This window comes from Gekko japonicus, unplaced genomic scaffold (genome assembly GCF_001447785.1).
Source record: "Gekko japonicus isolate JY-2015 unplaced genomic scaffold, Gekko_japonicus_V1.1 scaffold607, whole genome shotgun sequence".
Classification (NCBI taxonomy): domain Eukaryota; kingdom Metazoa; phylum Chordata; class Lepidosauria; order Squamata; family Gekkonidae; genus Gekko; species Gekko japonicus.
Window position 1 is genome coordinate 619,221 of NW_015164199.1, and position 13,639 is coordinate 632,859.

Here is a 13,639-nt window from a genome sequence, read left to right on the forward strand (position 1 = left end):
TCCACACATTTCCACTAGATAAAAAGTAAAAGAAAAGTTAGCGTTGTTCCAAGGCTGTCAACTCTCTCCTAATGAGCTGGAAATAAAGGCTGATTTGACATTTTGCTCTTAAAAGTTCCCTTTAGGGAAAAAAAAAAATCCGTACACTTCAACGTGAGAGGCTGCAGAGGTATTTTGTTTCAATCCTGTCTTCACAGGGCTGTGGTTTTTTTTAAATAATCAATTGTTCAATAGTCACTGTGGGAGAATGAAAATTTCTACTGGGAGAAATCAGCGTGCGCTTTGAACCTAGCAAGGGAGTGCAGCTGTAGGGAAAGGTCTCGGACTCTCTGTCCTTGCTTTGTCTCCGCATTCACAAAGCCCCGCACTGCTTGATTTCCTTTTAAGCTCCGCTCACTGCAAAAGCTTTAAGTATCTGTCTGTCCCTGTGAAATGCAACAGGCTAAACAATCCAGCCATTCTTCCAAAAGAAACGTTGTACTTGTATTGAAAACATCTCAGGAAAGCAAATGTCTATTTAGGAAATGTATTTTGTGTCTTGCTGATGCTCTAAGACGCTTTTCGGTTTTTAACTTTTTTTTAAAAAATGTGCAAATTAGTTTTAAGAATGGCGTTAGGGGACATTTCCAATAGCTACCCTTGTGCCGGGGAACTCCTGCACTTCATAGTGGAGTCTGGTGCGTGCTCTAGGGCAGCGGTTTCCGACCTTCCTCCCCCCCCCAGTGTGAGGGACCCCCTTTGAACATCCAAACATGTTGAGGATTATCATAGTAACTCATCATAGTAACTACTATTCTATCTGTTGATTGAGAAAATAAATAATAACAAAAAGATCCCAATGACAATGCTTAGGGCATATATGAATTTGCGGACTGCTTGCAGTAACTCCATGCTCCCTTCCCATGGGGGTCCCTGCCCCCCGGGTTTGGATCCACTGCTGTAGGGTACATACTTCTGAAAAAGTCATACTGGTTACCCAGCTGTTCCCAGGCACAATTCAGGTTGCTGGTTCTTACCTTTAAGGTACCAAATGGCTTGGGGCCAGCATACCTAACAGACTGTCTCCTCCTGTACTATCCAGTCTGCCAGCTAAGATCTGTGTCTCAAACTCTATTCTCTGAGTCCCTGCCTTCAGAGATGAGGCAGATGGTGGTGACTAGAGACAGGGTATTTTTGGTGGTGGCACCTCCCCTTTGGAATACCCCCCCCCTTGAGGCTCACCTGGTGCCTAATTTACTTACATTTAGGTGCCAGGCCAAAACACATCTTTTAACCCTGGCTTTTAATTACGTAGATATTTTATTTTATCAGCTTTTAAATGGTTTCCTTCTGTTCTAGGGATTATATAAACACTGTTTATGTTTAGTGGCCCGTGTTTTAATACTGTGTTTTTTTTTCATTCTAAGCCACCATGAACAGGACCCTGAAAAGGCCGCACATAAATGGTCTAAATAAACAGGCCTAAAAAGATAGAGGGATGACAAAGCTGCACCCACTGAAGTTCATGCAACTATTTAAGACTTGAGAGTGCTTCCATGAGGGAGAGAGGAAGTTTACACCCATTGCTTGGGGTCACGTGCAAAGGACACACATGAACACATGAAGCTGCCTTATACTGAGTCAGACTGTTTGTCTATCAGGGTCAGTATTGCCTACTCTGACTGGCAGCAGCTCTCCAGGATCTCAGGTAGAGGCAGGGCTATTTTTGGGCAGGAACGCACAGGAACAGAGTTCCGGCTGGCTCCTGAATTGGCCACACCCAGCAGGAACCCATTAGCATAATAGGCCACACCCAACAGCAGAAACTCATTAGGATTGGCTACATTAGGCGGGTGTGGCCTAACATGCAAAGGAGTTCCTGCTACAAAAAAGCCCTGGGTTTTGACAACAAACAAGGTAAACAGAATAAGAAGCAAAAGGGGTGTGTGGCTGGATGACCACACTTCTGGTAACATGGGGGTGCGGCCTAATATGCTAATGTGCTGTGCTATCAAGGGCGTGGCCTAATATGCTGCTGAGTGTCTGCTGTTGGGTGTGGCCTATTATGCTAATGAGTTCCTGCTGGGCCTTTTCTACAAAAAAAGCCCTGGGTAGAGGTATTTCACACCCATTAGCAGATCCTTTTAACTGGACATGCTGGGATTGAGCCTGGGGACTTCTGCTTGCGAAGCATATTTCCTATCGCCTGGCTATAGCCCCGCTACTCATTTCCTGCATAGCAAAGGGCACAAACGCAAGATGAAATGCACCTCTCACTGCAGGAGAGATCGTGACCCTACTGGACCTGACAGCGAAAGCACAAGCAGTGGATGCCCAAGTCACTCAAGTACCTTCTGCTGGTTTCCTGTTCAACTCTTGCTCCTACTCTGCCAAGCAGCTGAACCCGTGCTTTTCCCCCACATTACCTAAATCCTTAGCTTCTCTCTTGGCATTTGAAAGCTTCTGAGAATACGGCCCCGTTCTTTACGGCTCATTCTTCTATTGCTGGTTGAGGAGAAAAAAGATATTTCGGGGTGGGGCAAAGCTTAGTGAACTAATTCTGTCACAGTCAGCAATTAGCTTAATTAACTCTAATTATGGGTTGGAGTGCTCACGCAAGTGGGAGGGAAAGGTAGTAGCTTGGGAGAGCTAAATACACGTGCAGTTTTAACGCTGTCTAAGGAGTTTACCACCTGTGCTCAGTGCTGGCGCTCATTTTAGCATTTCGGTCCTCAAGCTATTCCAGATATTTCAGTACCGTCCATTAACTGTTCAGTTTCTAGGATAGTGCAGACTTCTTTTCTTTCCCCCCCCCCCCTTCCTGCCATGCAAATCGTCTGCTTGTTTGAGCAATATAGCACATGAGTTTTGATTTCAGCTATAGCAATCCCTGATCATGGGAGCTTCGAGAGATAGCGAACAATGGGAATATTAAGCTTTTATTTAACAGAGAGATTATTCCTCCAGTGTGAGATATCATCTCACCGGGTTTGAATCCGTAGTCTACCATGGAAGCTCGCTGGATGGCCTTGGGTTAGGCAGTCTCAACCCAGCCTGCCTCACAGGGTTGTTGTGAGGCTAAAATGGAGGAGGGGAGAATGAGGTTGTAAGCAGGGTTGCCAAGTCCCCTTATCTTGATGGCAGGGGGTTTGAGGGAGCTCTCTGGGAGTGGGGGTTGGGGCAATGTCACCAGTGTGATGATGTCACACGGAAGTGATATCATCAGAGGTCATTTCGGGGGGGGGAACGCGGGGGAACACAGTTCCCCCGGGTGAGGTGCAGGGGGCGGGGCACACGACGAAGCCCCGCCCCTTGCTTCCGGCCGCCCCGCTTCCAGCCCTCATTCAGCCAGGAGGAGGCAGGAGAAGAGGGAGGGTAAGTTGCTTCCTCCCCGCCTCTCCCCACCCCTGCCTGCCTGGGGTCAGGGTGGGCCTTGGCGGGGCTTCCTCGCACTCCTGCTGGCCTTGCAGGTCCACCGCCAGGCCCCTGATGTCAGGGGGTGTGGCATATGCTAATGAGTTATGCTAATGAGTTCCCCTAGCTCTTTTTCCACGAAATGACCCCTGGATATCATCATGCCAGGGATGCCACACGGCAACATTCTGGTATTTTGGGCAAAACTCTCTGGTTACCATAGAGTTTTGCCTAAAATACTAGAACGTTGCTGCATGGCATCCCTGCTGTGATGACATCACTTCTGTGTGACATCATCGTGCCAGGGATGTTGCGCTGGGTGTTGGGTATTGGGGGCAGGGCTTCCCCCCACCATCCAGTGGCGGTCTGGAGCCCGTAAAATCAGGGGATTCCCCGCTCCCACCTGGGGGCTGGGAGCCCTAGTTGTGAGCAATTTTTGTTCCTCATTGGGGAGAAAAGTCGACATTTCCGAGTGGCTGAGAATCTCCCTCTGGATAGAACTAGACACGAGATAAGAGATCCATTATTTAGGATTTCTTGTAGGTTAATTTCGAAGCCATGTAGAAAGATGCTTGGGCCACAGGATATAGCTGGGTCATGCCTTGTAAATAAGCTACACGGGGTAAAGTGCTGCGGCTTGCAGCTCCTTTTGTGACTGCACTTTCTGTGAAGGAAAGCTTCTGTGACAATGGAGACAGAAGCATGTATGTCCCAGGATTACGGTCGTCTTTTCTTAAGCTAAATAGCAGCTCTGTATACATGATTGAAAGACTGGGGGAAAGTTTCTGATGGAGGGGTGTTTAATTAGGTTATGCTCTCAAATCTAATAAGTTTGGTTTGATGTGGAAAAAACCCACATTTTCATCTGTTTCTCCTTTGTCAAACAGACTCCACGAGTCTTCGGTTTGTGCTGATTTTTACCTGTAAAATGCATTGTGCATTTTAAATGTTATTTGTGGGAAAGTGCCATCAAGTAGATATTCTTGAGGGCAGAAGACACTTGGTTGTATCTAAAGCATCAAACAGTACAGGCATCAATTACAAATTGAGGCTAAAATAAGTTACTTTGTTCAAAGATTTATTGAAGAATGTATCATTCTTTAAAGCTTACTTTTTTGTAATTAGTGTGTTGGTTTGAATGTATAACTGTTCTTATGACCTTTATGTATATTTTTATTGTTATATTTGTTTTATTGTTTTAATCCTACCAATAAAATGTTAATGAGAAAAAAGTCATAGCTGACTTGTGGCAAACCCATGGGGTTTTCAAGAGACATTCAGAGGTGGTTTGCCCTTGCCTGCCTCTGCGTAGCAATCTTGGACTTCCTTGGTGGGTCTCCCATCCAAATACTAACCAGGTCTGACCCAGCTTAGCTTCCAAGATCTGATGAGATCAGGCTAGCCTGGGCTATCCAGGTCAGGACAATGTTATTTGTATATCAGTAAAGCAATCTTATATGCATAATGATATAATAATCACGTGCCATCAAATCTGTTAGTAGAGATCTACACAACTGTGTTTCGGGGAGCATGCTGGGAATTCTCTCTTAGAGATCCCTAACCCCACTCTTCCAACTGTAGTTTCCAGCGCACTTTGTCGAGAGGGACTGATAGTTAAAACAGTTCTAAGTCCACGGTGTGTAAATATGCTGTTTGTTCACTGAAGGGTAGTATAATGAATAGAAAATGGAATTACGTTACATGCTTGGAGAAGCTGGCCCATATGTGCATGGCATGGCTAGTGAAGTTAGCTCTGTGTGTTAAAGCTGTAGGACTTCCTGGGAGTTACGACTGAATCAACATGTTTATATCCTGTCATCTGGATATAAGCTCTGTTGGCAACTGTGGGATGCCGGGTATACGATCCAAGTCACATTTGAGTTCATTTCACTGCACGTTACATCAATACGGAATACAGATGAAGGTTGATAATTTTTTTATCCCTGCTGTCAACCTGAACATTCACATTTCGCTTTTGCTTTTCCCATGATATCTTAAAATGCTAATTCCTGTTTCTTTGTGCTTTTTGGGGGGAGTTGAAATGTGTGTCTTTATGATTTGTATAATAATAAATCATCATTATATATACATATCACAAGTGGGGGGCAGTGAGACTTGTGGGGGGAATCCCATCTCCACTCCCTACTCTCTCGCCAAGCCCAGGCTGGAGCCCCAGTCTACCTGACATCCCTAGGCTACCCGACAGCTTTCCTAATGAGCCAGCAGAGACTCCCCCCTGCCACCACTTTCTGCGTCTCTCCTGGAACAAATCCAGTTGAGCCAGCACAGTCTCCCCCACCCACCCCCCGATCTCTGTAGTTCACTGGAGAGCTGGGGGGGCAGGGCTGTGCTGGTTCACCTGGAGCTGCTCCAAGCAAGCCAGCAGAGACGTCCCCCCAGCCACTTTCACGTTGGGCCCAGTGCGACCCAGGGGTTTTGCTGCTGCCAGCGGTATACCCCACTGGGCTCCCAGGCTGCACTGCCACTAGTAGACCCAGCATGGCTCCCTGGCACAGCTACCGAGAGCCCTGCAGGGCTCATATTGCATTGCTGCTGGCAGCATGCCCCATGAGGCTCCCAGACTGCACACCTGCCATCGGGCTCAGCAAGGCTCTTGGGCTTTGCTGCCACTGCTGGACTCAGTGCAGCTCCCGGCCTTCTCCAACTGCCAGAGGTAAGTGTGTTCTCTGTGCTTGCACAGAGAATGCGGTTTTACTTTCAGGAGGATTTAAACCCATTTCAGATTTTTCTGCAAGCCTGAGGAGTCCCCCAAGTGTGCAGAAGTATCTGCTTAGCCTCTGTGTGGCCCCAGTCCACAGATTTAGCTATCTGCAGATGGGGGCCATGGGTGGCTAATTGTATATAGATGATGCATAGAGTCATAGAGTCATAGAATCATAGAGTTGGAAGGGACCTCCAGGGTCATCCATTCCAATGCCCTGCAGTGTGCAGCATAAACAGCAACTTTAGTGCCTCCCCCTCCCGACATGGTATTTATTTATTTACATTATTTATAGTCCACCTTTCTCACTTGGACTCAAGGGAGATTGTGCAGAGTGAATTAATACAATCAGTATATGGGACATTCGATAAACAATGCAATAGGGTTAGGCTTGTAGAAACAGTATTCTTCTTTAATCCCCCAAATTGTTCCCCTGTGGGTCGCTGGATCCCCAAGAACACCCTGAGGGTCAAAGTGTGTGTGTGGGGGACTTGTGTATGTGGAGAATTGGGAAATATTGTCCTCTCTTCCATGAGTAGAAGTATATAGCAGAAGGGGAGAGGGAGGTTAGGATCCAAACCATATTGTGTATGTACTTAGAGCAGATATATAATGCTGCTGCACAAACAACAACATTGAAAAATGCATACATTTTACATTAAAAGTATGTTGTGAAAAATAAAGAAGTAAAGAAATAAAGGGCTCAGTTTGCACAGAAAACCAGGTAAAGGATGGACCAGATTGAGAGCCGGCGTTATGGCGTGGTTAGAGTGTTAGATCCCAGGGTTGAGTCCTCACTCTGCCACGGAAACTTGCTGGGTGTCCTTGTGCCAGTCACACCCACACTCAGCCTAGCCTACCCTATCGGGTTGTTGTGCATGTAATATGTAGAAAATAACATTTGGGAGAAAAGTTGAGTATAAATGAAGTAAATAAGAAAGCTCACCTGGAGATTTTCAGATAAAAAAAAATAGGGCCAAGCAATTAAAAAATATCTCCTATTGGCAATCTTCCCCCTTTTCATTGTTTTCCCCCGGCCATTCCTTGGTTCTCTGGGTCTGAATGCATATCTGAGCTATTGGACTTACTGAAAGGGTAAGAGCTATGCAGTTTGTTGTAAATGCTCGTTTACTTTTTGCATTCATGATAGGAACGGACAGCTCTGAGCGTCAGGGAGAAGCCTGGATTAGAACAGCTCCTGTTTGACTACTCTAGTGTGAAGCAAATGACATCAGAACAGGGGTGTTGAACTCATTTGTTATGAGGGCCGGATCTGACATAAATGAGACCTTGTTGGGCCAGGCCATGTGTGTCATAAAATATAATGCCAGGTAGCAGAGATATAAACTTTATAAAGGACACAAACACAAAGGTGGGGTTTTTTTACATAAAATAGAAACATGCTTAAAACATCAGCACTCTTGCAATACTTTGTTTATTTAACAGTGTCTCATAACTGACACCTCTTGCTATGAATTACTACATCAAAATGTCTGTAGTGTTGCAATCTTGAGTATGCTGTTCAGGTGTGTATCTGTAAGCTGCAAACCTACGATGACACATCAGGAGCAGAACTGGAAGAAGCAGCAGAAGACAGCCAGTTCTAATGCAGGCCTGATAGAAGCCCTCTGGGGGTCTGATCTGGCCCCCGGGCCGCATGTTTGACACCCCTGCATTAGAAAATATTGAACACATTTTAGGCACTGACTTGGATGGCCTAGGCTAACCCACTTTTGCCAGTTCTTGGAAGCTAAGTAGGGCCAGCCCTGATTAGTATTTGGATGGGAGAGCACCAGGGAATTCCAGGTTCACTATGCAGAGGCACAAACAGAGGCAGTGGCAAACCAACTCTGAAGTCTCTTGCCTTGAAAACCCCATGAGGAGTCTCCATACATCCATTGTGACTCGATGGTGCTTTCCACCAGCACAGGTACATTTTAGCATTTCTGTATCTGTCCAGCCACGTACGTCAAACCAGACTTCCATTCCTTGTAAAATAATTCTAAAAAAATATGGCTTTGCTATGACGTTAGATGGAAACTAATTATGTGCTCTGAAATAATTAAAACCCATCCGTATTACTGCTTCTTTGGCCATTTGATTGAGGCTGTTAAACACATTTCCTTCGGGCTCCACTGTCAAATAATGAGAGCTTCAAATGTGACATGTCATTCTTTCTGACATTGGTTACTTTAAAGAGGGTGGTGGTTTTTTTTAGAAGGTAGAGTTATGGCTTTGGTAGCGGTAGACCAAATGCAATGAAACGAGAGGAGTTCAGAGTTCATTAGGTGTTTCCCATTCATATACAGTGGTCCTCTTGTCTCTGTAACAAGGCTATCCATTGTCTTGCCGAGAGGCGGCATGCACTGTGGCAATCCATGACATGTAGTTCTAGCTTCCAATTAGCACTAATGAGAGTAATGAGTATACCATGATGGAAGATTGGGACCCTGCAGGGTCACTTGGGAAAAAAATATATAACTTCTGGGTCTATGGAGTCTCAAAGTCTTTGTTTTATTTATTATCTAACCCATTTTTTTAGTATATTGGTGCATAATATAGTATTTACATTGTAAGAAATTGCAGAAGATCCCTTTGGAGGGGAGCGGCTGGCACAACCACTTCCTACTTTTCTTTTGAAAAGGATTAGCATGACCAGTGAGTAAAGTTCAGTGCATGGGCTACGTTCCATGGAATTGTTGCTGAGCAGATTTGATAAAGGAGCCTTGTGTTACTCTCTAAAGACTTATAGAATTCAAAGACTAGTAGAATCCACTCGGGTAAAGAAGAAGAAGAAGAGATTGGATTTATATTCCACCCTTCACTACCCAAAGGTGTCTCAGAGCGGCTTACAAACTCTTTTTCCCTTCCCCTCCCCACAACAGACACCCTGTGAGGTAGGTGGGGCTGAGAGAGCTCTTGACAGAAACTGCCAGAACTATGGGTTGCCCAAGGCAATCCAGCCAGGTGCAAGTGGAGGAGTGGGGAATCAAACCCAGTTCTCCCAGATTAGAGTCCGCGCACTTAACCGTAGCAGGGTTGCCAACATCCAGGTGGGGCCTGGAGACTTCATGGCATTACAGCTGGTCTCTAGATGACGCAGATCAGTTCCTCTGGGTAAAATAGCTGCTCTGGAGGGTGGAACCCATGGCATTGTACCCTGCTGAGCTTCCTTCCCTCCCCGGACTCTGCCCCACAAACCTCTAGAAATTTCCCAACATGGAGTTGGCAACCTTAGCCGTAGTTTATGAAAACATACGCTTCAGTCCCAAGGAGATGTACATGGAGTCCTGCTGATCTCTATGGAGTGGGCTTTATTCCCAGGAAAGTTATTCATGGGATTGTAATGTTCGTCTTTAAGTTTCCTCAAAACTCCTTTAAAAAAAATGAGAAACGGGGTTGCCCAAAGATCTGAAGGCAAATGTCCAGTCCCTTTAATATTTAGAAATGGACATAAAAGCTTTTCATTGATACAGAGGTAGATAACATCACTTGGTAAAGAACATCCTATTAAGCCTTTATTAAAGGGACTTGACATTTTTTTCCCTCCAGGCAATTGACGATCCTATAAAGAAAGCTGGGAGGTGCATTCAGCCAATGCCAGTTCCAGGAATTTTTTAAAAAGAAGAAAAAACACAACTGAATTCATTTTTCATGGAGGCTATTATTTCTTTTATCTCCCTAATATTTAGTTGTATGTACCAGTGCACTGACTATTCCCTGGTTTTACAAGCCGTATTTCAACTGTTTGATGTACATTTAGATCCTAGCTCTACTCCAGTGGTAAGAAGCATATACTGATTATTCATTTCTTGTCCTGTTATTAACAGCATCCTGCCCTTATCCCAGAAGTATGACCAAAGAGTCTAACAGGAAGTTGTAACCTGTCACATCATGAACGACATCAGCAGTTTGTTTCCACCCCCCACCCCCAACTTTGTGGCACCCCCATGAGCATAGACTATCTGGATGTAGCCTGTAGCATTTCCAACAGTGTTGTACTGACCACACTGAACCAAGCATATTTCCCCTTATTTTATTGGTGTCCTCTTATAACAACCTATACAAGTGTGTATTCCCCCCCCCGACTCCTCGAGCAGCTATAGAAAGGGCATAAATTCAACTAGTACAGACTTTCTTAGTTTGTTTGGGTTTTTTGGTGCTATCAAGTTTCAGCCAATTTATGGCAACCCCCATAGAGTTTCAAAGCAAGAGATGTTCAAAGGCAGATTCCTATTGCCTGCCTCTGTGTATCTATCCTGGACTTTCTTGGTGGTTTCCCATCCAAGTACTAACCCGGACTGACCCTGCTTAACTTCTTAGATCTGATGAGATTGGGCTGGAATGAAAATACAGAGAGGGAAAAACTTTACCTATGAGATTTTATTTATTTTATTTATTATTAAATTTATATCCCGCCCTCCCCCGTAGTCATGCAGCTGTGAAAAGAACAGAAGCTCTACAAATAGCAAAAATGGCAAGTAAACTTTTGAGGGGTGGAGGGAGGACCATATATTTTATTTATTTATTTATTTATTTAACTTTTACCCCGCCCTCCCCGCCAAGGCAGGCTCAGGGCGGCTTACATAAAAAAAATAAAACAATATACATTTTAGTATAACAATACATAATAAACAATTTAAAAACACTGCTATATTGATGGCGGCATAATATAATAAAGTCCATTTAAACTCATTCAGCGGTGCAACCACTTTAAATAGCTTCAGCTAGACATACATTGGCTCAGGGCCTAGCTAATCAGGGCAGCTCCTACCGGAATGCCTGCCGGAAAAGCTCCGTTTTCACGGCCCTGCAGAACTATGAGAGGTCCCATGGGACCCTGAAGCAACATGCTATAGTCTGAGCACTGGGAAATGCAGTATCCTCACAACAGGAGGGTTATATGGCTGGATCTCTCATGTATAAAAAAAGAAAACTGCCCTTTTCTTGCTCTGCGGTACAGTTATCCAGCCCCCCGCCCCTTCTGCAGCTTCCTTTTGGCCAATGATCTGGCACAGTTGGAGCATAAGCATCTTTATTGGAAGTTGGGGTGGGGGGCTGTGGCTCAGTGGCTTCATATACAGAAGGTCCCAGGTTCAATCCCTGGCATCTCCAGTTAAAAACCTCACATAATAGGTGATGTGAAAGACCTCTACAAAAAGACATCTGCCTGAGACTCTGGAGAGCCACTGCTCAACAGAGTAGACAATTTTGACCTTGATGGTCTGATTCAGTGTGAGGTTGGCTCATGCGAAGTACTATAGTTCCATTTCTTAGTACTTTAGCTTTCTGGTATATGTTCAATTTTGAACATCTTTTTCCTTTGGTGCTTCTTGAATTTGACCTGCCTCGAATGTAAAACAAGTAGGATGGATTAGAAATTGACAGTGATAAGACAAATTTTAAAAATGTTTCAACAACAACTAGTGATTGTTGATGTTAGTACATGATATGTAATGTGTGAGTGTGTAATCTGTTTAAGATTGGTCTGGAAACAATGCTCCTGCTGGATTCATTGTAGTGTATAATCAGGGCTGATGATCTGGAAGCAGGCTGGTAATTCAACTGGAAAGGAGGCGAATAGTCAAGCAGGTAAGAGGGGATTGGCAGTTTGAAGGGAGCTCAGACCAAGGAATCAAGCCAAGGTCAAGTAGACTTCTGTGTTGTTGTTTTTAATTTGCTGCTAGCTGAAATACCACCATCCAGCCAATAGGGGCGCTAAAGTGCAGCAAAGAACAGATCTGTTATGAGCTACCATGATGAGCAGAGAGGACCATTGGTCTCTGCCATATTCTCAGCTTTGAGACTCCAGGAGACTTGAAGGTAATTTATTTGCATTTTTGTGTGTGGATTGGTTACACGTCTTAAATGCCTGTTGTAAGGCTAGTACGCCGACTTCTGGATAGCTCACTGTTCGGAAAGGTAGTATTCTTTCCCCCTTATTTAAGATCTCATATTGGCTTACTGGTGTACAGTCACACACTAAGGAAGTAGAGCTTTTAAATACAAATGTTGCAACACTGCTGTGAACTAACCATGGTTCTTGCCTACCCATCCTCTAGGTACTGACATGCACTTTCATCTTCCCCAACCCTGTTTCCTGTTTCTGTTACTTTATGCATGACAAACTTTCATTTGTGCTTTTCAACTCTGTGTTTGGCTGCCTTAAAAAAAAAAAAACCCTTTAAAGTTCCATGGTTGTACTGATTTCAGTAGGGGGAGGATGTGTGTGTGTATCACATGTGGATAACAGAGTGTCATGGAAATGTGCTAGTTCTGGGGAAGAGAAAAGAAATGCAATGCAGAGTTTCAGTGGTTTTTGTTTATGCTTTAAAGTGTGAAGAATACATGGCATATAGAAGCGGTTTGATGATGGCTTTTGACTTTCCTTCTGCAGTATTTTTTTTAAGAATTACTGACTGTGCTATGTGCTTGAGACAGACGTAGCCATTTTCTTCCCGTAAAGAACAATTAATCTCCTAACACATGTTAATGGTAACTATCCTGGGCACGGAATGATATTAAGTCTTACGAACTGATTGTATGATAATGTCTCTGCTTGCTGAGAGTGTAATCAACTCTGTGAAAACAGCCCTTCTGATATCTGGGTGTTAATCCCATTTTGGAACGTCTTATTATTTTTTTTTTAACATGTATGTCAGCAGGTAGTCAAATGCTTCAAAGGAGTCTTCTCTTCAGGGCTGTATTTAAATTATGAACTAATGGATGAACCAATCAAAATCCAGCCCATTGGCAAGCATTAGCTAATGTGGATGGGTTAGCAAAAGTCAGGGTTGTTTTTTTGTTTTTAATTTCACAGTGTCTTCCCATGTGAGGAAACTGATATTAAAAGGCTGATTCTTTTAAAATATCAGAAAAAAATCCTTTAGCAAAATGAAAATCTAAACTTTTTTTTAATTATTACTTTAAATTTTAGAAAATGAGCTACTAGACTAAGCACATTGAAGTCCTCTTTAGTGATTTTTTATATGATGTGTATAGGTTTTTTAAAAGCAATATAGAAGCTAGTGCTTGAATTCTTCATGTAATGTGTAGGATGTTGATTTGCCTTTTATGCTAGATGCTTGTAAAGAAAAAGAAATCATAACCCTAAGGGTACATTTTGCTGGAAAAAAAATCCTTTTTCAAGAACAAAGATAAATACTCATGCTTCACCCCCCCCAAAAAAAAAGTGTTTTTCTTGAAAACATCCTTGGAAGTTTAATATTGACTGTATTTTTCCTCAGTCTTGTATATTCTTGAATTGTCTTTTTCCTCCATTTTCTCCGTTCTCAATCCTAGGTCCCCTAACAAAGAAACAGACAGATGATTTAGGTGATAATGAAGGTGCGGAGGATGAAGGTATTTTTTTCCCGCCAAACTGATTTGCATGACAAGGACCCCTTGAAAAATCTTTTTTCTCCCCCTCTTTTTTTTTTGACTTCTTGTCTTCTTTTGAAGATTTGCTTTTTAATTCCCATTTTTGATGTGTTTTGTCTTCTTGCTTGTTGTTACATATTTTAT

General features: G+C 43.6%; 1 protein-coding gene across 1 annotated transcript in view; it reads left to right on the forward strand.

The window, feature by feature from the left end:
• The window catches only part of LOC107107990 (neuroligin-1-like), a 260,939-nt gene that overhangs the window by 217,725 nt on the left and 29,575 nt on the right, over positions 1 to 13,639 (forward strand). Inside the window, exon 2 of the mRNA XM_015408374.1 lies at positions 13,418 to 13,477. Within this exon, the coding sequence (XP_015263860.1) occupies positions 13,418 to 13,477 (60 nt within the window). The remainder of the gene's footprint in view (positions 1 to 13,417; positions 13,478 to 13,639) is intronic.